At 33.8% G+C, this 26,513-nt stretch overlaps 1 protein-coding gene across 17 annotated transcripts in view; it reads left to right on the forward strand.

Annotated features, from left to right (window-relative positions):
• PKP4 (plakophilin 4) overlaps nt 1–26,513 on the forward strand; it is a 217,562-nt gene that overhangs the window by 54,195 nt on the left and 136,854 nt on the right. For 13 of the 17 annotated variants that reach the window (XM_039855416.1, XM_039855419.1, XM_039855432.1 and 10 more), the window contains one exon: nt 16,184–16,320. The exons of 3 other annotated variants lie outside the window; for them this stretch is intronic. In XM_039855416.1, the coding sequence (XP_039711350.1) occupies nt 16,189–16,320 (132 nt within the window). In that variant the 5' untranslated portion in view covers nt 16,184–16,188. Of the gene's footprint in view, nt 1–16,183; nt 16,321–16,440; nt 16,531–26,513 lie in introns of those variants that run through there. One more of the 17 variants, XM_039855422.1, reaches the window with a different exon arrangement.

A 26,513-nucleotide genomic window follows, 5' to 3' on the forward strand; every position in this document is an offset into this window, starting at 1 on the left:
GAAGCAAAATGGGTCATGATACTCGAGGACTTCTTTGTAGTCTCCTTAAGCAGACTATGTGGACAGTGAAGGACAAGGTTTCCCAGGATTATAGTCATCATTGTATCCCCAGGCACTTGGCACATGAAGGATAAAAGAATAATTGTTTTCTTTTACAGGATTTGCAGGATGTGTTTTTTGTTGTTGTTGTTGTTGTTGTTGTTGTTGTTCATTTGTTTTTGAAGTCTTAAATAAAGTTGCTCTTTTTTCCCACAGTTGCTTTCTATGCCTTTCATTTGTTTACCACTACTCGCTTTTACTCTCTTCTGCTCCTTATCAATGTTATCTAACTCCCGGTCACATTACCACTTTCACTGAGGCAATGGTATCTGCCTCTTTTGAATTCTTCACCTCAGTTCTCACCATCGTATTAGGCAGTCTATCTCTTTCCCTGTCGTCTTGGTTCCTTCATCTTCTCATCACCAGTTTTCTTTCTTTTTCCTTCCTCCTCTCTACCTCAAGTTTATACTGTTGGCATTCTGTGAATGCAGTACATTGAGATGGTTTATATCTCTGTCTTTGCAGTAACTCCTGTCTCCTCCAGCGAGTCTCTGATAATGTTATGTTTTATGTATCTTTACTATTGCATTTTTCACACTATTTTTATTTCTTGCTTGCTGGACTATAAGCTTCTTCAGCATCTTGATGGTTCTGAATTTTCATACTACCCAGTATAAGAATGTTCTTTCAATGGCAACACAGATTTGTTGTCCTTCTTCCCTCAGTTTGTTTCATTCTTTCACTAAACAAACTCTTTTGAACACCTACTGTGTTTCAGGGATTTTTATCGGTGCAGAAAATACAGTGGTCATCCAGGTGAAAATTGTCCCTGCTCTCACTGAACTGAGAGTGTATGATTTGGAAATACAGAACAGTGAATAAGAAATGACAGTATAGTTCACTGCATGCTCCATCTGTGATGAACAAAATTCTAAAAGCTTTGTAATGGTTGATATTTTTTCTTGTGCTTTCTTCAGAAAGCTGTTTGGAGATATTGAGTGTGGAAAATGTGTTGGTCTTCTTGAAAACAATATGCTATTAAGCATACAGAATCCAAACTGAATAAAGGAGACTGAAAGATAACTATCACTTCTCTTAACTTACCAAAGACAGAGAAGAAAAGGATTATTATTAATTAACATACCTCCTTAATTTTTTTATGCCTTTTTATATCTAGAATTTTTCCTTTTACTCTAAAGAGCTACTTATGAAATTAGAAATCATTAGATGCATCATCGCTTAAATTTGTGTTCTTAAAAGTGACTTTATACATGTTTAAAATCAATATTTTTGATGCTACTATTTAAATACAGTTTTCCTTTATTACCTGTGCTTTTCAGTAAAGTACCTTATAGATTAAAATCTGTCCTAACTGGACATGTGTCAGGCAAATTCTTATGTATCTCAGATAGAGATTTGATCTCCCCAACCAAAACACCAGTATGTACCATTCACTTAGTCTATTTCCAGTGAATGAAAAATCTTATTAAAACTTGCACCTGGCCTGGAGCAGGGTGGCTTCTTTTTCTGGAAAATCATTTATTCCTTCATTTAGAAAGTTTTCCAAGAAATTGGTACCCAACTTACAGACAAAACACAATTTTGTGCTTAATTTTGTTGGCAGGAGTCTTTATTGAAAAAACCTTAAAATTTTCTGTACCATTTTCTTAAGAGTACTTAATGTTTTCCTTTTAATCGACTGACGTCATTGGAAAAGCTGGGGAGAGCCAAATCTTCATTGTGAAGGATGGAACAATGCCTCTTTCTAGCCGCTTTTACTCATTAATAATGATGATTATTATATTTTGGGTTTCCCAAAGTATATTCCTCAGAATGTTACTAGGTGGCCCTCAAAAAAAAAAAAAAAAAAAAGTAGGGAGATCCAATAAGTATAAGATATTGAGTTAGATGAGATTCAACAGTTTTATTTACTTAAAGATTTTTCAAAGTCTTAAAGATGCTCTACACCACTGTTTCTCAAACTTGAAGTTATGTACAGGACACTAGGAATCTTACTCACATGAAGATTCTGATTCAGTAGGTCTGAAGTGAGACTTGAAATTCTGCATTTCTTACAAGATCTGTATGCTATCAGTGTAACTGGTTTACAGATCAGACTTTAAATAACAAGGTTTTTAGGCATCTTTAAGAGGAAGCATGCCCAGACTTATTAACCATAGGAACCTTGTTTTTGACATACTAGAAGTAGTCCATGGAGCACACTTTGAAAACTTTAAATTTTAAATAGAATCTTTCAAATTACAAGTGAAATTTTTAAAATTTAAATAGAAGTCCAATGCAGAACTTTTAAAATGTTTAATACAGAACTTCTAGGTTATTTTCAGCTGGATAGGCTAGTATAAATCTAAGGACACTGAAAACTCATTTAGCATTGGTACAGCCACTGTGGAAAACAGTCTGGTGGTAACTCAGAGAATTAAAAATAAGTCTACTTTCTGACCTAGCAATTGCACTTCTGGGTATTTTTCTAAAGAAAACGAAACCAGTAATTCGTAAGGATCTATGCATTCCTATGTCCATGATAGCACTATTAACAATAGCCAAGATATAGACGCAACCTAAATGCCCATCAATAGACGAATGAATAAAGAAGTTATGGTTCATATACAATGAAATGTTACTCAGCCATTAAAAAAAAGACACCCTACCATTTGCAGCCACATGGATGGACCTAGAGGTTATTATGCTGAGCGAAATAGGTCCAACAGAAAGATAAATACCATATGATTTCCCTTATATGCAGAATCTAAGGAACAAAGAGAACAAACTAATTGAAAACAGACTCATAAATGTAGAGGACTATCTGGTGATGGCCAGAGGGGAGTGGGGTTTGGGGGTCTGGAAGAAAGTAGTGAAGGGTTAAAGAAATACAAATTAGTAGTTGGTAGATGGTCACGGGAATGGGGAGCACAGCATAGGGAAAGCAGTTAGCAGTGATGTAATGGCTAGGTGTAGAGGCAGAGGGAAGACAGAATAATCGGGGGGATCATTTCATAAACTATATAAATGTCTAACCATGCTTGAAACAAATTTTTAAAAATAAAGACAACCACTCCATAAGATAGCAGGTCGTTACTAGATTCTATACTTTTTAACAGACCTTATTAATATTTTTAAATGCCCATTCTTAATTAATTTTACTTTATTTTTATTGCCACTAGTAATTTACTTATACATCATATTTTTAAATCCCCATATGTGCTATGCTAGTGATTTCATTAGTCTTTAATCTTTGTTAACACTAGCATTTGATATGAAAAGCTAATGATAAAAATGAATCGTTTATTTAAAACAGCTTGAGATTTGATATGTCTTACCAAATATCTTAATTGCAAATGATACAAAAACTAGTCTAGGGAGGTTTTGGAGAAATCTATTGAACCTAAAACAAAATTTTAAATTTTGTAATGTAAATCAATGCATTATAGGCGGACTTTTATCCACCTAAGTCCTTCTGCTGTGCATGGAATAGTGTCTCCATTTATACATGTCTATTAAATTCCTTCTTTGAGCTCTTAGTACCTTGTTTATCTCAAGCTGCATTTTATTGTGGTTTGTTCATTTGTCCTGATCTTCCTTTTTAGACTGTAAATTGGATTAAAGGTCAGGTTCTTATTCATCGTTATACTTTCATTAACACCTAGTTTATAGTGTAGTGCATAAGTGGAATATCAGTAATGCAGTTAATAAATTATATCTTTACAAGATAATTCAGTATGTAAAATTTAATTTTTTATTCTTATACTTAAAAAAAATGTAAGTTCATGTTTTTCCTTTATCCTTATTTCCTCTCTCTACAGTTGTACCAATATTGCTTATTGTGTAATAAGTCATTGTAAATCTCAGTGGCTTAAACAGTGGTTTTTAAATTTCTCACAATTCTAGGTGAGCAAGGAGGTTCTCCTGCTGGTCTTGCCTGGGCTCACTCAGGTGGCTATAGTTAGCTAGTGACTAGGTCAGGACTGGACTTTCTAAGATGCCCTATCTTACATGTTGTAAGGTTTTGGCTGGAGTGGCTAGGATCACTGGGCCTCTGCCTCCATGGCATCATTTAATTGCACACTCTTTCCAGCATAGTCATCTTAAGGTTCCAAAAGAGAAAGCTGCAATACCTTTTAAGATTTAGCCTCAGAGGTTGCACAAGATCACAGCTGCCACATTCTCTGAGTCTTAAGAGACCAGCCCTACATTCAAACGATTGCAGTGGGTTCTGCCTCTTCATGAGAAAAGCAGCAAATGCACAGTGACTTGGTATTGCTCTGTATGCATTTCTTCTCGCTAAATTAAATAAGAACTTTAGTACATTCTTACTTCAGCCCTCATGTTGATATTATGTAGAGTTTACTTAGACTTAATCTTTGATTTCCTGAATTATTTGCTTAGCACAGTTTCTTCTGTCCTAATCTTTCCTCTATCATATTTGCTATTTGGTTGCAGAATTTCCTTTAAAAATTGTTGAAGCCACACTCTTTGACTCCTAGTATGTCTCAAAATGCCTTTATTTTGCTTTTGTTTTGAATCATATTTTTGGTTGGTCCTGGAAGCTATTGCTGTTATCCACTGTAGTCTGATTCTCATTCTTTTGTAAACAGTTTATTTTTCCTCCGTGGCAACAGATACAATCTTTTATTTAACCTTGGAACTAAGAAAATTCAATGGATTGGGTCTAAGTGTAGTTTATCTGTTTCATTCTTTTTTATTTATTTATCTATTTATTTATTTATTTATTTATTTATTTATTTATTTATTTATTTTCACTTCTCGGCCCATTAATTTTCAGCTCAGAAACTTTTAATTCTTCTTTTAATATCTATTTTCCTTTTCTTCTTTCTTCCTAGTACTCTTAGTAAATAAACATAATTCCTGGGTCTAGTCTATAGCCTCCAAATGGTTTTTAAACCTTTTACAACCCTTTTTCATTTTTTTTAGTCTCTGAGAATTATTTAGATCACTCTTATGAAATCTCTTATAAAAAAAAAATCATTCATTCCATTGAGATTTTTGTTTTTATCCTGTAACTTTTTTTTTTTTTTTTTTTTTTCGGTCTCTGGCTCTTTCTCCTTCATGCACACAGTTTTCAATTTAAACACAAATGATGTTAGATCTACCTGTTCCATTTTACTTTTTCTGTTTAGGGAATTTGGTCCCTTCTGGGCATCAGTAGCTGGCTGAGGTTCTGTTCTGTCTGGATCACTCCTTATTTGCCTATGGGAACTGCTCGAGCATATCCAGGACAGGGACTGACCATGTTGCTGCATTAATCTACTCTTGCTCATCTGATCTTGACCCAGACCTAAGAGCCTAGAGTCTGGTATTTACCATCTCTGAGCAGCTCTCCTACCAATGCTCCAACCTTTATAGCAGTCTTTTTTCTCTTTTGTGTTATGGTTTCCTCTGGTTATGTTGCCTCAGATCTATAGCCATTATTTTTCTGACTGTATAGATGTAGGTGGCATTTTAAAAATTTCTAGGTTAATTTTCTTAAAAAAGACAAATGCCTTTTATGATATTTCATAGCATTGTGAGTTGAAAGAGTGGAAATGTGTGCTCATCTTGCCTCTTGATCTTACGCTATTGATTATCTCCATCCTATCTTTTTTACACCCTTCAACATTCTAGGCTTATACTCCTTTTTTCTCAGTTACATGCCAAAAAGGATCCCAAATCCTTAAAAAAAAAAAAAAAATCAGAAAAGTGAAATTAGTGCTTTCCAAAAAGAGACTTTCATTTTTCCTTCTTTGCCATATAAGAAATAAGATATTTTGGAGGGAAGGCTGAAAATATCAAAGTGAAATTTGTATTTATCCAACATGAAATTTTTACTTTTTAGTAACAGTTTTTCAGTGGTTGCCTGTGGTTGCAGAGACCATGTCAACAAGTCTCAGAACTCCAGGGAGCATCAGTCACATAGAATATAATGAGACTGGCTGCCTCCAGGTGCGAGCAGTCCTGACTCCGATGTTATATATTAATCATGGGTTTTATTTTCAAGAATTTTTATTGAATGGTATATGGGGTTGAGGTCATTCTTTTTGTAATACAAGCCCCTTATTGAAATGAATTTCATAAAAACATTTGAGTCATAAAATTATATTCGCTATAGTTTTATAATCAGAAGTAGTTCTATTGATAAGTGTTTTGCCACTTAATTGTTTTTATACTGATATCTCATTGTAACATGAATTTGCAATTTTTAAATTACAATGAGGTTTAACACCTCATTGTTGGCCACCTAGATTTCCTCTTTATGGAAAGGCTTATTTACACCTTTTGCTTATTTTTATATCAGGTATCTTGCATTGGTCTTTTGATTGTAAAAATAAATTCATAAGTCAAAATACTTGACCGCTATACATAGATTATTCTGTAGAATCACACTATGCTATTTGGCATATAACTCTCTCAAAAAATTCTTGCCAAGAATTTTTAATTTTTTGGATGAACTGCCTGATTAGAAGATTAGTATGTAACTATCTCTAAGCTTCCTAAACAGTTGCAGATTTTGATAATGCTTCTTATTTCCAGGATATTTTAAAACTATAACTGTGAAAAGTTTATCTAGTACTCTTCTTAGAATTCTAGAATAGATTCCATATGGTCCTGAAGGTGTTTAACTTTTGAGGCATAGTCCTCATTTCCCAATACTTCATGCTTTTTTCTGTAACATTTGTTCCAGTTTCATTTTAAATAAGCAAAACTTATCTTTGCTTCATAGAATACCCAGTATTTTTTTCTATTTTTAATGTTATAATAAATTGTATATCTAATGCTTACTTAACAAACTTTTTTTATTAAACTATAGTTACTAAACTATAATAACTAAACTATAGTTATTAAACTATAGTTATTAAACTAATAATATTGTTGACATACAACTATAGTTGACATACAATATTACTAGTTTCAGGTGTATAACATAGTGTATAACATAGTAATTTGACATTTATATACCTCTCCAAGTGATCATGATAATTCTGCCACCTTCAAACTTATTACAGTATTATTGACTGTATTCCCTATTCTGTACTTTATATCTTGTGACTTATTTATTTTATAACTGAAAGTTTGTACCTCTTCATCCCTTTTACCTTTCACCTTTCCTCCCACCCCTCATCAACTTTTCTGTGTCTGTTTCTGTTTGGTTTGGTTTTGTTTTTAGATTATATATATTAGTGAAATCACATAGTATTATCTTTCTCTGACTTATTCACTTCTCATAATACCCTCTAAGTTTATCCATGTTGTTGCAGATGGCAAGATTTTATTATTCTTTATGACTCAGTAATACTCCATTTTATGTGCGAGGATGCGTGCACATGTGTGTGATGTATTGTGTGTGTGTGTGTATTGTGTGTGTGTGTGTGTGTGTGTGTACCACTTCTTTATACATTTATCTGTTGATGGATTCTTGGGTTGTTTTCATATCTTGACCATTGTGAATAATGCTGCAGTGAACATAGAGATGAACATTTTCTAATGAGTGTTTTCATTTTCTTTGGATAAATACTTAGAAGTGAAGTTGGTGGGCCGTATAGTAGTTCTGTTTTTAATTTTTTGAGGCACCTCCATACTGTTTTCCATAATGACCACTCCAGTTTACGATTCCACCAATAGTGCAAGGGGGTTTCTGTTTCTCTACACATCCTTGCCAGCACTTATTTTTGTCTTCTGAGCATCTTACCATATGTCTGTTGGCCATTTGTATATCCTCTATGGAGAAATGTCTATTCAAGAAGTCCTCTACCCATTTTTTAATCAGATTGTTTTTGGTTTTTGTTTGTTTTTTGATGTTGAGTTGTATGGGTTATTTATATATTTTGGATATTAACCTCTTATCAGATATATCATTGGCAGATATTTTCTCCCATTTAGTATGTTGCCTTTTCATTTTGTTGATGGTTTTTCTTGCTGAGCATGAAAGCTTTTTAGTTTGGTGTAGCCTCACGCGTTTATTTTTGGTTTTGTTGCCCTTGCCTGAGGAGACATTAAAATATTGCTAAGACCAATATCAGAGTTTACTGCCAGTTTTCTTCTAGGAGTTTTGTGATTTCAGGTCTTACATTTAAGTCTTCAATCCATTTTGAGTTTATTTTTGTATACAGTGTAAGAAAGTGGTCCATTTTTTTTTTTAATTTTTTCATGTAGCAGTCTAGTTTTCCCAGTAGTACTTATTCAAGAGACTGTCTTTACCTCATTATATGTTCTTGCCTTCTTTGTCAGAGATTGTGATCATAGAAGTGTGGATTTATTTCTGGGCTCTCTATTCTGTTCCATTAATCTGTGTCTGTTTTTGTGCAAGTATCATACTTTTTTGTGATTACACAGCTTTAATTATATACTTTGAAATCAGAGTTTTGTTCTTTTTTCTCAAGATTGCTTTGGTTATTAGGGATCTTTTGTAGTTCCATACAGATTTTAGGATTATTTGTTTTACTTCTGTGAAAAATGCCATTGAAATTTTGATAAGGATTGCATTGAATCTGTAGATTGCTTTGGGTAGTATGGATAATTTAACAATATTAATTCTTCCCATCTATGAGCGTGGTATATCCTCCCATTTATTTGTGCTGTCTTCACTTTCATTTATCAGTGTCTTATAATTTTCTGAATATCAGTCTTTTATCACCTAGCTTAAATTTATTCCCAGGTATTTTATTCATTTTTGATGCAGTTGTAAATGGGATTGTTTTCTTAATTTCTCTTTTTGATTGTTCATTAGTGTATAGAAATACAACAGATTTTTGTATATTAATTTTGTATTCCACAACTTAATTTATTTTAATAGCTTTTTGGTGATCTTTAGGGTTTCTGTATATAGTGTCATGTCATTTGCGAATAATGACAGTTTTACTTATTTCTTTTCAATTTAGATGCCTTTGATTTCTTGTCCGACTGCTGTGGCTAGGACTCCGAATTCTGTGTTGAATAAAAGTGATGAGAGTGCACATCCTTGTCTTGTTATTGATCTTAGAGGAAAGTTTTCAGCTTTTCACTATTGAATATGGTGTTTGTTGTGGGTTCGTCATAGATTACCTCTGTCATGTTGAGGTATATTACCTTTATCACCACTTTGTTTTTTTTTTTTTTAATAAATGGTGTTAGATTTTGTCAAATAGTTTTTCCACATCTATTGAAATAATTGTACAGTTTCTATCCTTTATTTAGTTAATGTGTATTAATTGATTTGTGGATATTGAAGTATTATTACATCCTTGGTATAAATCTCACTTGATTATGGTTTGTGATCCTTGTAATTTATTGTCGAATTTGGTTTGCTAATATTTTGTTGAGAATTTTTGCATGTATGTTTATCAGGAATATTGGCCTGTAATTTTCTTTCTTTCACTTTCTTCCTTTCCTTTCCTTTCATTTCTTTTCTTTTCTTTTTTCTTTTCTTTTCTTTTCTTTTTTCTTTTCTTTTCTTTTCTTTTTTCTTTTCTTCCTTTCTTCCTTTCTTTTTTCTTTTTTCTTCTCTGCTCTTCTTTCTTTCTTTTCTTTCTTTTCTTTCTTTTCCTTCTTTTCCTTCTCTGCTCTTCTTTCTTTATTTTCTTTCTTTCCTTTCTCTCTTTTCCTTCTTTTCCTTCTTTTCTTTTCTTTCTTTTCTTTCCTTTCTTTCTTGGATGTTTCTGATTTCAGTATCAGGATAATGCAGGCCTCAGAATCATTTCTTTGGAAACATTACTTTCTCCTGGACTTTCGCTTGTTAGGAGTTTTTTAATGACTGATTCATTTTTGTTATTAGTTTTCAGTCTGTTCAGATTTTCTGGGTTTTTTTATGATTCAGTCTTAGAAGATTGGACATTTCTAGGAATTTGTCCATTTTTTCTAGGTTGTCTTATTTGTTAGGTATGATTGTTTTTAGTATTCTCTTTTTGATTCTTTGTATTCTGTGATATAGTCTGTAACTACTCTTTCATTTGTGATTTTTATCTATTTGGTTCCTCTCTTTTTTTGATGAGTCAGTCTAAAGGTTTATTAATTTTGTTTATCTTTTCAAAGAACCACCTCTTTGTTTCATTGATCTCTTCTGTTCTTGTTTTGTTATGTTTTTAGTCTCTATTTTATTTATTTCTGCTCATTTATTAATTCTTTGCTTCTACTAACTTTGGGCTTTGTTCTTTTTTTGTCACTCTAGATGTAAAGTTAAATTGTTTGAGATTTTTCATTATTCTTGATGTAGGCCTGTATCTAATAAACTTCCCAATTAGAACTGCCTTTACTATATCCCATAGATTTGGGAACATGTGTTTTCATTTTTATTTGTCCCAAAGTATTTTCTAATTTTCTCTTTGATTCCTTCATTGAGCCATTGCTTGTTTAATAGCATGTCGTTTAGCTTCTACATCTCTGTAGGTTTTTTTCTAGTTTTCTTCTTGTGATTGATTTTCAATTTCATACTGTTATGGTTGGAAAAGATGCTGGATGTGATTTCAGTCTTCTTAAATTTATTGAGACTTGTTTTGTGTCCTAACATGTGATCTATCTTGAAGAATGTTTCATGTGTACTTGAAACAAACGTGTATTCTGCTGTTTCTGGATTGAATGTTCAGTATACATCTACTAAGTCCATCTAGCTTAATGTGTTATTTAAGACCAATGTTCTTGTGTTGATTTTCTGTCTGGATCCATTGTTGTTAGTGGGGTTTCCAAGTTCCCTACTATTACTGTCAAACTGTCAGTTTCTCCCTTTATCTGTGAATATATTCTTTATATATTTAGGTGCTCATATGTTTGGTGCATAGATGTTTATAAGTGTTATATTTTCGTGCTCTATTGATCCCATTAGGATTACAAAACACCTTTCTTTGTCTAGGATTACAAAACACCTTTCTTTGTCTGTTGTTATAGCCTTTGTTTTGAAGTCTATTTTATCTGATATAAGTATTGCTACCCCAGCATTTTCTCATTTCCATTTGCATGAAATATATTTTTCCATCTCTTCACTTTAAGTCTCTGTGTGTCTTTAGGTCTGAAGCAAGTCTCTTGAAGGCAGCATGTGTAGACCTTGTTTTATCCATACAACCACCCTATGTCTTTTGATTGGAGCACTTAGTCCATTTATTTTTAAGGTAATTATTTGTAGGTATGTACTTATTGCCATTTTGTGAATTGTTTCCTGGTTATTGTGGTTCAATGACTTTGTTTAGTGTTATGTTTGGATTCCTTTCTCTTTATTTCTTTGTGTGTCTATTATAGGCTTTTGATTTGTAGTTACCTTGAGATTCCTATATAACAATCTGTGTGTATAGCAGTCTATTTTAAGTTGATGGTCGCTTAAATTTGAATGCATTCTAAAAGCATTACATTCTTATTCCTCACCATTAATGAACTTTTTATTATTCTTTATTACTAATATATTACTTTGAAAACACATAGTCAGCCTTTCAAAAAGTCTTTTTACAAGGCTCAATAAAAATGGACCTGGGCAGAGAGGAAATTTAGTAAGTAATGGTTGGGGTACAATGAGAACAAACTTTTTAGAGTTGATCACAAACTCATTTCTGAGCTTTGTATAGCCAGAGAGGGAAACAGTGGGCACTAAGATTCCAGTATTCATCATGCCCCCGGAAAAGTACAGCTTCTTGGCCCTCAGTTGCCTTTTTACAGAGAAATGTGATATGATAGACGGCTATTCTGAAAACTCTTGAGTAACAGTCACATCAATTCAGAATGTGGAAGTTGCCTTATCTTAGTGTCAGCCTCAAGACTCAGAGAATTTTAAGTTTTCTATTCCTAACACATACCCACTACAGGATCCCTTCTGTACCATTCCTGCTACTCAATCATGGGGAGTATGGTTCAAGACCTCTCTTGATGGAGACTGTACTACCTTTAAGGGCAATCAGTTCTTGAAATTTTGGACATTTGAGTGTTAGCTCCAAAAGGAAAGACCTTCCTGACCTTGCCCTCATGGCTCTAGCCTTTAATTTTTATTAAAAGTAATATAATCATTAGCTTAATATGATTCATCATGTAAAGACAGTAATAATGTAGGTTAATATAAGTTTGTTACAAAACCATTAGTTTTTGATCTGGCTCTGAGGCTTGTAACCTAAAAAGTCTAACCTTGCTTGTCCATGGCAATCCTTCAGAGGTTTATAGATATCTACTTGTCTGCATAGTCCTTTAATTTTGGTCAGACTTTCTCTTTTCGGTCTATTAACTCTTCTTTCTGTGTCCCCCTGCCAAGGTTTGAGCTCATAAGGAACAGGAGCTGTCATTCATTTCCATTTCTGTGCCTGGAAATAGTGACTGAATTTCTTCACCATCCTACTCGTCCTCTCTTAAGCAGATATTTTTGTGTCCATTCCTGTTCATGTTACCCATAACTGGAAGTAGATGTGTCCCAAGGAACCTGAAGGAGAAGTGTATGTTCATTTGTCCGCTTCTTCCTATCATCTTAAATACTGATATCAATACAGCATAAGATCACCTTGGCTTTGGGGCAGCCTTATCTCATTCATGGTTCACTCATTCTTTCTTGAATATGAAGTAGCTAAATCTTTTCCTCAATTTCCTGCCGACCTAACCTAAATACAAGACTCTACATTTATCCCTATTTTATATCATAAAAGCAGCTCATTACAGTAGTTTGACAGTGTTATTCATATTTTAATTTTATCATCTGGTAAAATCAGTATTGTTAATTATTGATGAATTTAAGCATGTCTTATGTATTTTTATTTATATTATGGCTAAAGTTTTTGGTTAGGATTGTGTCAGTATCAGAGCTCGCTGGCATTACATTAGAAATCTCTATAGGATAATATGTTTCATTCAGCTGTTTACAGATTGTGAGAGTCAGCACTTGCTCTTGTGCCAGCCCCATTTCTATGCTGCTTATAACATCATGAGGGACTTGTAACATCATACATGCCGCATCAGAGTCTAGACAGACTGCATTTCCGTGGTTACACTGCCAAAGACAGAAATTAGATCAGCATTACATGACTTTTCTTTGCCTCACCCCTGTTTAGTTCTTATAAATCATCTCTTGGATAAAATCCTTTTAAGAATCTCACCTAAGATCTATGTCTAGCCCTGTAGTTTGTAACATGAACAGAGTCTACCTTCTTCTTTCCAAAAACAGAAATGGTATTTTCTTGCTTCCAGATTACTGGCACCTCTTCCATTCTCTGATTCTCCAGAGAGCCCCCAAATGGTCTAGCAGACTGTTTTTGTAAGTTTTCTCAGGTCCCTAGAATGTGGTTGCCCAAATCAGGCAAGTTGAAGTCATTGAGGGAAACACGAGGCCTAATTTCTCACAGTCTCCTTGCTACATAAGTACTCGTTACTTTTTTTCTTTGCTAATGGGAAGAAATTATAATGTCATGTAGTGACTCTAGTCTTAGCTTGAGTTCTACAACTCCTTAAGTTGTTATGAGAACTAAAAGGAAATGGACAGAAAACCTTAATAGGTTTATACCTTGTTAGTATTGTGGCATCTCTCCTCTGACCCATGTCGGTTGTGGTATTTTGGGACTGTTCCAGATATGAGGGATGGGAAAGTGTCTCACCTCGGATGGGTTTGGGTACTATGGTCATCACATTCTTTGTCGCATGGGTGTTACGATTGCCTACAAAGTCTCCTAGTCTTTGAAGAATAGAGAATGAAAACATCATCCCTGCCTATGTAAATTTTTCCTGCTGAGTTGTATTTTCTTTTATAAATGTATAAGCTCCTCCCAGTCTCTTTCCATGACCTTTATTTTGTTATTCTTTCACTCGCACCTTGCTGTACTTTGCCTTGATCTGATTCATATTTTGCCGCCTCAGCTGGAAGATGAGCCACTAGTGGTCAGTGACCTTGCCTTATGCCTGAATCTTCTTATCACCCTGCCTAGCATTATATGGAAAGAGCAGTACTGAGAAAATGCTTATCTAATTCCATTGATTCTGGATGGTCAGAGTCATCGGAGTAAATATTGCGAAATCAAATATGGTATGCTTACAGTGATGGAATATAATTACAGTAATATAATTCAGTATCTTTAAACAGTGAGGTTCCTCCTATTTACAGTAAATAATTAATAAATAATTATTTCCCCAGTGACATTTATATTTCTCCTTGTTCAAATCCTCTTTGTTCACTGAATTTTTGATTCTCTTTTTCTAACACATTGGTTATTTTGTGATATTATACTCTTGACATTTAAAAATCTGATTCTTGGCATTATTTGTCTCACTGTTGCATAGTAACATTTTTGTTCTTTGCAACCATCTGCTTATTTTAAGGTGTGTAATTTTTCAATGGCATAGAATACTTTCATATCTTTAAAAGCTAATCTAGGATCTTTATGGCAGTTTTTTCTTCATAAACCTCATCTCTTGTCTTAATGAGCACTGAGGAAATATAGAAATGGGTTATTTTGTCTAGTTGATTATAATTTAAGTATATTTTACATCTCAGTAAGCACATCACACATACTAAAAAATAAAGATTGCCATAACATTATTCTATTGTGTTGTATAAAGAATTAGTAAGCTCATTTTTGTAAGTGAGGAAAGTGGGGCTCAGTGAGGTGGTAACTTGTCCAAGGTCTCTTAAGTTTTAATCCTCGTCCCACTTACTTCAAGTCTGTAGCTCCTCCTCCTACTTGAGGAAGCTTCTCCTTGCTGTTGTGTCCATCCCAGCCTTGGGCACCATGGAAATGGCAGTTGGAGAAATTACCTGCTAGGGCAGGCATGAGGATACTTCTTGAGGGGAAAATGCAGAAACTCAGCAGACCCGTTATCTGTTTCTGCCTATTAATACAACAAGAATAAAGCAACCACTGGCAGAAACCTAGAACCATCTCCACTGACGTGATAATCAGGAGAGCGAGCAATAAGACGGAGGCTCTGTTGGTATGCACGTCTTATCTTTTCCTACAGATTATAATTTTAGAAATAGGCTGATATCGAAATTCGAGGGAATGAGAGGAAAATCCTCAGATCGTACTACAGAATCAAACATTATAGAGATTGTTAAGAAATTGAAATAAAACAGTAAAGTAATTTTTAGGAGAAAACTATAAAGAATGTCAGGGACAGTATGATCTCAGATAACCGTATAGAGCGACACACTGAAAAATACTGTCTCATGAACATCATAGCACTTTAGATTTACATAATGACTGGAATGATACATAGGAAAGATGGTCATCTTTTGTTTATATATACATTTATTCAGCAAACATTAATTGACTCCCTGTTATTTATGCCAGGCTAGTTTCATGGTATTTAGGTAGACTATGCTCTCAAGTAGACGGTTGGAGAGACTGACATGTAAATGAGTTATTAAAATATTTACAACATTTTAGGTGGGCATCTTCTTCTAATATTTTTCAAACTTGTAAAGAGTCCCTATCAAGTTAGTAAGTCATCTGGCAAGCACACCACCCTCACTATGGCTGTCTTAAGAGAGGAACTCTGTCTCCTGCAAAGAACCCATTCTTCTATCAGGAGATATGGGCCTAAAAAATGGATTCTCTTTTCATAACCATTGTCATCTTTGGATAATCAAATTCCTATATGGAAACCAAACTAGCTATAATATTCTACTGAAGATATTCTTATTACAAATTATTAATGTCTTGCATTTCTTTAAGCCTTCCTTAAGCTTTATAACCTTTGTTTTTCTGTTGCACAAGCTTCTCCTATAATCAGTAAAGCATTTGTACATTTGTAGATGCCTTCATGTGTGTATACTCTTGAAAACTGGCCCTTAAAGCGGTATAGAGTGTTTGTTGTTACTTGTTCACGATAAAGTGATAACATTTACTTATTGGTTATCTGATTATAAAATTCAGCATTAACAAGCTTCTAACAACTTTACTATTCTTAATTTATTTCTAATTTAAGAGCCCTCCTCCATTCTTTCGTGTCATTTTTTGACTTTGATGTTGTCTAAACTTTAGTATTATCATTATTTTATTTATTTATTTTTGATATCTGGTAGTACTAGCTATACTTTTGTCTCTAGATGTTGCCATCTAAAAAATCAAATAGGTGTAAGGAGTTGTGATCATTGTGTGTAAAAGTCTGTAGTACTTCCTAGGAACTATCTGCAAATCCTCAGCCCCTGCCATTCCCACAGAGTAGCCCTTGAGAAAGTGTTAACCCTTTGCCTGCTTGATTGCAGGAGGAATGCCAGCTCCTGAGCAGGCCTCATTGGTGGAGGAGGGGCAACCACAGATCCGCCAGGAAGCTGCCTCCACTGGCCCAGGCATGGAACCCGAGACCACAGCCACCACTATTCTAGCTTCTGTGAAGGAGCAGGTACATCCTCTTATTGGAATTTGCAATTAATTATCTCTTCAGTGCATTTAAAAATTAATCTTTGGATGTGTATTAAATTTGTCTAATGTCCTTGACGCCTTCACGTTTTCTAATTATAAGGTGTTTACATCCCTGAGTACATTGGGATGACTGGCATGTAGAGCCGCTCCAGTCAGAATCGGAACATGCAGGATACTTGTGCGTCTGCAAGTAAGGACAATATTGATGGTGATTGGTGTCTCTGTCTCTCCCCCGTTGCAGAGTGTGTGCATGCACGCAAAGCTTCATAAAGCATAGTTCACATTGCTAACTTTTCTATCAGGACTCTGGCAACTTGAGGCCTGTAATATCCTTAGATGTGTTGAACATTTTAACATAGGTATTGTGGAGGGTTGTCTTTGTGATTTTTGGATAAAGGCTATATTTGTTGTGTTTGTCTGAATCAAAGTATATTCCTTTTGTGAGCTAGTCTTCCAATACTTGTCAAACTGTGCCGGTTTTGCTTCAGTGTCATGTTTATGTTGGTTTTCTTAAGGTCCTTAATACTATTTATCCTTCAAACCAAAGTGGCCTTCTAAATTAGATCTTATCTGTCGTGCTTAGAGAATTGGAATTCCTAAATTTAATTTCTTAAGATTTAAAAATTTAATAAGGTTAATGTAAATTTAAAGCTCCAGAAATAGTTTTCTGCCCCCCTCCCCAAAACAAAACAAAATAAAATTATATGTGTTTTATAAGAGTTATTCTGTTGGAGGGGACCTAATTAAACAATGTTTAAATCTTAGGATTAAACCACTGAGTCTTTTTTTTTCTTCAGGAGATATAAACTTAGATGTATATTTGCTGGATTATTTCTTTAAAAATCAGTATCAGCAGTTCAATGACTAATGATGAATAGTAAAGGAATAATTAATACCTCATTTTACTCTTTGCTATAACTTAAAGCTAGGGATAGGGTATGAAAGAATACTACAGAACTATGACATATGTCTGACATTAGAGCTGTGTTTTCAAGAAAAATGACTTTACAACTTATTCCAATATGAAAACGTCAAAATATTTTTCCATTCCTCACTGAAATTAGAGATTTTTAAGCATTCTACAAATAATTTGAGAAGACAACAAGAACATCGTAGTCAGTACTGTTTTTATTTTCTACCAAACGATGGATTATCAAAGCTTCTCTCACCTTTAGAGAGGAAAAAAAGGGCTTTTTTTTTCATAGCATTTCATGGTTGTCAAGATTCTGCTCAAGGAGCTGTAAAATGAAAAGGCTCTGATTTATTTGGGGCTCTTAGCGTGTACTGAATTTTCATGAAACATGATGGTAAATTTATCAAAAGGCCCAGAACTGACTTGAAACTGTGTTTAATAAACATAGCAATAGGAGCTTTGCATTTGTATCTTGAGACCAGATACCCTGCATGTTGAAGAAAATTGGAAACCTATCATGATTTTATTTTGGCACTGAAATTCCTCGATAGTTCAGATGACTTCAAAATTTTATCTTTTGGCAATAAATATTGTTCTTGAATAGATATTTTCTAGGACATAGCAGAAAGGGTTTGAGTTGGGCAAGCTAGCCAAAAAAATAGATTTTTGTTATTAGAAGAATTATCTTATATCTTCCAGATTATTTTGTTAATGGAAGAATATATTGTACTCTGCTTCTATTCCTGTTCTATGAATTTGAGTCCATTCATGTACAGTTGGAGTTTTCATTCTGAATTTCTTTTGAAACTGCTTGTCAGTGCTTAGTAGTCAGCATTTCAATCATTTAACCCAAGAAACCATATCTATCTCTTGTTCCAAAGTACTCATCTGGCTTTAAATATCAAACTCTAGGACTCATAGCTTTTTTGTAGCACCAGGCTCGCTAGCTAAGTACTCTAATATCTCTATAGTTGGAGTAAAAATTTCTTAGGAATTTTCTAAAATATGTCACTCCCTATTATCTGCCCAATGAGACAGAGCACAGAAAAGTTAAAAATGAGTAGGAAAGCTAATTACTATTCATATATATTTGATTTTAAAATACTGGTCAGGATGTAGTATTCTTAGTCATGTTAGATTCTAATGGAACAATGTTAATATTAGATTATGTCCTGGATCATGTTTTATATCAAAAGAGCCATATTCTTAGATGGGATGCATAATTATTTTTTAAAGAGTGCATCACTACTATGTAGGCTCGTAGTCATGGACCAATAGTATCAGCTGCCCTGATCTCAAACAACAGACCTTGTTCAGTTGCAGCTTTATCTCAGGAAGGATGTTTCATTAGGGTACAGAAGGAGGACACCCCTTCGATGTAACTGAGTAGATGGCCCGGGTTTTCATCTTGGCATGTGATCTTGGGAAAGATTTCCTAACTCTCTGTGCCTCCATTTCTCATCTGTAAAATAGGATAATAATAGTTATTTATCTATGTAAAATGCTTACAGCAGTATCTGGCACTTAGTGCTCATAGTAAGGGCTAATATTACAGTCGTCATCATTTTTACATAAGAAGATAAAGCTCTTCGTAGGAGGATGGTTCTATTTTTAAGTATATAGTGGGGTTCAGTAGGCTTTCTTTTGGACATTGATAGGAAGACAAAAAAAATTCTTAATATTGAGCTATAGTTATGCTGTGACATGATTTTATTTCTTCATGGGATTAAATTTTCAAAACTTCAAAACTTCACCATATCGGTCTCACAGATTAGAACAGCTTTAGGTATATATTATAAGACATAGAGCATGTGAAAATAAGTTTTATTAACATGCCGATTTAGTGCAACCTTAAACATAACATCAAGGCACTTGGTTAAAGAATTGGGAAATAATATTTTTATTGCATACCTGAATTTTGAGAGGAAAAGTCTGGGTTCTTCTTGAATAAAGCCTATTCAACCCACTAAAATACCTCATACATACTCCCCCTGGGCAGTTTATGGAATCTAGTAGGGAAGGAGAGGGCAAGCAACCAGAGCAATCTTGTTAACAAATCATTAGCCTGTTACGATCTGGAATTGGATTTAGGGTGTCATAAAAATAACGAAATCTTCCTCTACAGGGCCACACTTTCTCTAGGGTCTAGAAGCCGGAAGGTGTCCCTTATTCCTTGACAAAATGCTGATAATCACATTCCCTCTTCTTTTGCAAAGTGATAGCCTTTCACATTTATGTCAGTCACATAGGTGCATACCTGTGCAGTTACTTTAAAAAAAAGAAAAAAAAGAAAAAGAAAGGTCCTTGCTCTTTGGCAGATAGAAAGAGTCCACTTCTGTGCAAGTGCTACCTCTTTCCTTTCCTGATGCTATGTTCACCCAGCCTGAAGTCAAATCTCTCTTGGCCTCCTTTTAACACTTTATACCACTACTCTGACTCTTATCACAAGCTTCCTTGGATTATAGAATCAGATGCCTAAGGAGGGAGCCATGTTTTATACATCGTTTCACATGTATGTTATAGGCAGCTTTCCCCTAGCCCTTTAGATATATTAGATTTACAAGAAGGGAATGGAATAATGGCTATCAGATCACTTTGTCTCCAACTGGCTGTTTTGTGACAATAATAGGACCTGTAACCACATTCATAGAAATATTACTAAGCAAAAGTATTTCACAGACAGAGCCTAGGAAACTAGTTACCAAGCTGTATATTCTTGTCTTTAAGACAAATTGAATTGCATACATCCATACTGACCTAGGAATTAAATCCAATCTGCGTGGAACAAACTAAAATTTTATTTCATTTTGATGGCCAAATAATGACAAGTGCTGTCCAATTTAGATAAATTCAGTGTAGGGAATAAAAGGATGTGGTTATCTTGGTGATGTCGCAAAATATCCACCAGCATCATCTATACTGGGTGATACTGGCAACTGTTTTAAAGAAATGTGTCTTAGTTAAGGATTGCGCTTTAAGAGAAATCAAACAATCAACTCATAGGAATAACAAAGTAGTGTGATCCTTGGACTCAAATCTGAAATTGTAGGAATTGTCAGTTGAACTTTAAGCTACCAGTTAGCTGTAATCAGGATCATCATTTGGAGAGTTCTGCTGTTCAACTCAACTCTTAATGAGAATCTAGGAGTCCAACATGAACAGAGATGTTGGAAAAAAGGAATTTTTTTGTATCCTGATAGTTTTCAAATATCTGGAAATTTAAGAGTGGTTTTGTGCCTAGCTTAATAACTTATACACAGAAAGATAAAGAAATACGGCCAAATGTGGTACCTTCAAAGAGCCCTGCCTCCTCCTATAAAAACTTGACTAAAACAATTTATTCAGCCTTGAAGTGGATAGCATGGCTTTGGATGCAGAGGAACTAGAATTTGATAAGACATTGTCTGCTGGTCCAAAACTTGGCTGCCACCCCCTGCAACTTAGTCAGATGTGTCAGTGTGCTAACTTCATAGGCACAAAGGAAGCAGGGAGCCGAGGGCCACGTGCAGGCTATTATTATCACTTAGAGTAAATTTTAGATTTATAATTGAAAAGATGTGATCCTGGATTGCAGAAACACTCTAAAAGACCATATGGCCATGAATAATAGGGTTAACAAGTATATTTCATAGCTCTATATAGAATTTAAGTTGATTTACATTCTGTAAAATCACACATGTACTATTTATTACACTCTTTCATCTTATGTCATAAAGTTGCTTGAATACTTGAGATCTCTATTTTAACTTGGCCATACTCAAGCACTCTAATTTCCATTGTTTTCCACAAACCACAGTGTCTTATTTTCAGTTTATGATTTACGAAGTTTGGAGTCTAGATTTAAGGTTGAGATCAATCCAGATAACATGAAATAGTAAGCCAAGAATAGATTTGGTAAAACATACTAATTTTATGTGTACTCCTTTTACTCTGGTGAATTCTTAAGTTAGATACTGTTTGTACTTCTTTTGTTATCTTTGATGACTGAAAATTTCAGTGATCTTCACTTGTGAGGCTCTCAAAAGAGAACACTACCCTTCAAGGTAATATTTTCTGACTTAAGTGAAAATTACATTTTTACCTTCAGTCTGTCTATCTTAAGTGATATTTAGATTTCAAAGAGTGAAATGACAGTCACTAGAGATCCTTAATTTTTGAAGATGAAATAGGAAATTTGAAGCCCAACTGTGCCCTATTGATATTACTTCATTATTACATGGATATGTTAGCCTCAGTAATCACACACCCTTCCTATATGGCAGAATGCCCAGAACTGAACAAATTCCAGTAAAATTATTTACTTTATTTCTCTGAAACTGAAACAATTCAACTGGTGTGCACCTGACTTTGCAACTTTCTTTTATTTGGCCCCTAAGTTTATTTACAATGAAATAGTTCTCCCTGACACACCTCAACCGAATGCAGAAGACAGAATTTTTATTTCAGCTGTAAACAAGCATAGTTTGTAGCTTAGCTAAAAGCCCTATACAATGCCTGAAAGTTCACTTTTTTCCTATTAGTAACAGTAATTTTTCTTAATTCATAACCGAATTATCCTGGCAATTCTAATTATTGTGTAATATGTAGTGAAGTCTTCTGTGCCTGAATGCATCATCGAACACAAGGTAAGATTATATCATTTCTTAATGATTTCTGTGAGATCATCAAAGTTTACAGCTTTACCTCCTTGATATTATGGAACTGAGATTCAAAATGAGGTCTAGAGGTAGAGCTGTTATGATCCTATTTGGCCTGGATTCAAGAATTCTGAACGCTGATACTTGGTCCTTAGGAGATTGGTCTTCTTACCTGCATGTGCTGTGATCACAGTGTAATATTTCTCTTCTATGTGTTAATGATGTAGGGTTTCTCCCACTTTAGGTATCTCTGTGATTAAAAATACAACAGAGTATGGCCAACAGGTTTATTCAGTATTTGTACAAAAAAAATTGCTATAAGCAACATAAAAAATTAGTTTGTCAAGTTAACTAACAATTATAGCTAGCATATATATTGTGACATCTGCCTATGTTTTCTGAGAGACTGATGATCAGCTGGACTTGTTCCCGAGTCTTACATATCCCAAGAGTACATTCTGAGTATTTGTTCTATTTAAATCAATTGGAGACATCTTTTTAGGTATAGTGACAAGTTCTAAAATTTGAACTGAATCCATCTGGCTTTTCACACATAGCTAGATTACATATGCAGATATGGAAAACATTGTAGGTGCCATAAAATATTTATTGGGTTAATGAACTACGAATGTAAAAAATGCTCACTATCCCCCTGTAGTTATCTTATGCTTGTTTTTAACCAAATAAAAAATATTAATCGAAAGCCTACTGTGAGCAAAGCACTCTGTCCAGGAAAAGGGCTGGAGAAATGGTAAGGTGATAAAAAGATGATCTGTTTCATAGTTTCTATCCTCAGAAGAATGCAGAGGCACAAACTATATTGTATACTTAAATGTGCTGTAATTGGCACATTATGAATATTCATTTATTGAAACAATAGACTCTAAAAATATGTACTTTTATCCCCTTTTTATCCCCTTTTTTTTAATTTAAGCAAGCTATAGATATATGTCAGTTTTATGTAAATTTGTTAACTTAGGCACTTTTAACTTTAATTTTTACCAATGAGTTAGCATTACCTTTCGTTTACTTTCAAAGTAATAGAATTTTTTTTTATTAATACTTAAAGCCAACCTTGACTTTGCATGTTTAAAATGGTAATTTCCTTTTCAGTTGAATAACATAGATCACAATTCCTATTCAGAGTTAAATTATGAATATATGGAATAATTTTGCTCCTGTACATGCAAACTTTATGCTATTAAATTTGAAATGAGTGACTGCTGAGTTGGTGAGATTAAATAGATGACAGGATCATTCAGCATTGAATTCTCTGCGCTGCATGATGGTTTTTCTTTTTAGAATCACTTCTGGAGAGAAAAATATTGCAGAAACATATTTTTCCCCTCAGGTATAACCCTAAAGTTACTCCATAGCTATAGCAAAACTGTCTTTCTTCACGTTTAAATGTTCTCAGTTTCTAAATTGCCATTTTTGTTACTTTCGCAGAAATGGATCCATATGGTCTTATTGCATCTGTATATATTTTATGAATGTATTGTTTCCAAAATGATCAAAGCTGCAAAGCAAATTAGGTTATGATTATTTTGTTTTAGGCATTCTTAAGAAAAATCATTTAAAATGTATAGTTCTTTTCAAGTAGTTCAAAGACTGATCTGTGTCTTAGCTTGTGGAATCTTAAGAGTTTTCATGCAATCAAACCTTAAAATACAGGGGTTGCAAATAATAGGAACAGTCTGCAAGTAAATTGAAAGAATGTATTACTGAAACTTGAAGACAAATGTATTTGTACAATTAAATTCTATATAAATCATATTTACAAAATGAAAATGGCTATCATAAATTGGAAGATAGTTTTCTTAGAATTGGAATCTCTTAGCTCTGGAAAGAAAATTTAATTTTCCTTTAAAAATTGGGATTCAAGGTTTTTCAATAATTTATAGACTTTTACATATGAAAATTCCTATAAAGCAGCATCAAAAAGTATTCATCACATGGTATCATCTACCCTAATAGTCATATATCTGGTTTTTAAGTTTTCTTAAAATCATTCCTAAAGTCTAGATCAAGATAAAGGTCCTTAGCCACATAGGGCCTTCTAATAAGCTATTTTGGGGGAGAATTCTTACTGTTACTTCTATATTTAACAATTCTGTGTTCTGTTATTCTTTTAAAGATTTCTTTCCATCATAAAGTCAATGCAAACTATTACTTTTACTCTTTGCAAAATGTTTTTATAAATTGTTTCATTAACAAAAAAAGAATAAGCCTGTGTGTTGCCCAAGCGTGGAGTAAATTGGCATCTCCTTTTTTTTTCTTAATATCTTAGCTACCTCATATGTTTCTTGCTTTAAAGCTGTAACTGTTGGAAGTGGGGGAGTTTGATGGAGTTTTCCCATTGCACCATTTTCTCATTGTTTCTTAATAACATGAATATTGGGTTTTTTTCTATAATATAAGCTATAACAGCAGGATCTTGATGTTTTATTTCAGTTAGCAAAGTATAATGAAAAAGTGAATTTTTGTTGATTTTGTGGAAAAATATATCAGTAGTTGCTGCTGTTGGCATTATTCTAAACTGATTGATTAGAAGATTTGATGGTCCATAGGGAAGAATATGAAGCTTATATTTGTGTAGCTATGAGTATTGAGTGGAATGCTGTTACACTTAGCTTATTTGATCCACACTACAGAATAGAGAAAACATTTTATTGATGTGGAACTATTTTATTGGGTTACGTTTGATTTTTAAATTTTTTAACCTTTGATAAAACTACTGTTCATTTCTGTTAAAAATCGTCAAGAGACTCACCCTATTGTCAGAGTTGTAGAAGATTTGTCCTACAGTAAGATTTCTACTCCAGTAGAATGGTATTGAGAAGAATGGTCAGTGATTCATCTATGCCAGGTCTGCCGTCATGAGGACAAAGACTCTACATTATGTAGCTTTACTGGTCTGCCACCTTTTGATACAACCAGATTACTGTTTCTTCTCTCACTATTACCTACCACTGCTACTACTACTACAGGAAGCAAATGAAAAATTCAGAAAATATTTTGTCTTTGTCAGTAAGATATAAGAATCAATGAATTGTATGAAAAACAAGTTATTAGGAGACTAATAGCTACCATGTATTATTACTTACTGTGTGCCAGGCATTGTGCTGTGGTGCTTTACATGGAGGATCGCCTATATTCCTTAGCACAACTTTGAGTTAATGCTGTGAAAATCTGTCAGTTTTTTTGTCCACTGAATATCTGATCCAAATTACTTTGTTCCATGTATTTTCTTACCTGAATAGAAGAAACTTACAGAGTTAATACATAGGGTATCTGGGATTCATGTTCAGGCAGTTATATTACAGAGGTACTTACTAAACAATTAAAATCTGCTGTGGAGTCCATAAAGGGAAGAATGGATGCAGAGGAAAATTGAATCATTGGTGGTGACAAGATTATTTGAGAAGTTATCCTGGATTATGAAGGAAACTAACAAAAAGGATATGATAAATGTTAGTAGACATAAAGGCTATAGAAAATGAATTTGCAATAAACATTGTGGATGTTCTTGAGAAAGATTTTAGAGTACCTAGAACAGTAGCAATACTTAAATATAATTTAAAGACAGTTTTTCTAAGCAGAAAATAAAGCCCAGAGTATACAGATTTAAAGGGGTCATGACATTCTAGGCATCACTTAGGGAAAAGACAAATAACTTAATTTTGTCTAAAAATAACCTTGACAAAATTTTAAATTTACAAAGATAAAGGGAAATAAATACTCTACAAAAATTCAGATAAAAGAAATGATTTATCTTCAAAAGATAAAATCAGACTGATACTAGCTTTGGTGAAACAGTAGATACCAGAAGAGCATAGAGTAATGTGTTTAGAGTGTTAAAGGTAAAATGCTTTTAGTTCAAGAGATTTTACACGCAGCTAAATTGTCTTTAATGTATGAAGGACTAAAAAGATATTCTCATGTATTCAGGGGCTCATGAAATATGTCTCCCTTTGTACCTTGGTACCCTTTTTGATCATTAAAGATGTGTTCCCTTCAGAGAGTAATCAAATTTAAGACCCAAGAATGAGAAAGTTTTGGTATAAAATAACTAGTGCATCTTTCCTTACTCGATTTACATTCTAAACCAGGAATCAAGTGTTATTACATGTTAGATTGTGCAGTTCTCCTGTGCTCTTTTGCTTCTTTTGGTCTACAAGCTACATACCCTTTCAAGTAGTTCAGATGAATATGTTACTTTGTTTGGTGACTGTTACTATTGGCCATTGGTACTATTCTGATTCACTCTTGATAATAGTAGCTAAACTGCTTGGATGTTTTAGACACTCCACAGGAAGAATGCTCAGTCAATGCAGAGTTTTATTTAGCAATTTAGTGGCATTTTTCACTGTCTCAGTACTTAAGATATTTTGCAACCTAGAAATTTATATTGAATGACTTGAGCTATGGTTTATTAGCTTACTGAATTTGCAAAGACAAAAAGGGAAAAGGAAACTACAGTTTGAGCTAGCACAAATTCCTGTGCATTTTAATATCTTTCTTGGACCTACCAGTATTATTTTAATTGTGCTTAAAGTATCAGTGTTTGGTTTTGTTAAGGTATATACTCATTTAGAAAGTCTTGTAAGGAAATCCCCAAAG

Source organism: Pteropus medius, unplaced genomic scaffold (assembly GCF_902729225.1).
Source record: "Pteropus medius unplaced genomic scaffold, Ma_sr-lr_union100, whole genome shotgun sequence".
Taxonomy (NCBI): Eukaryota; Metazoa; Chordata; class Mammalia; order Chiroptera; family Pteropodidae; genus Pteropus; species Pteropus medius.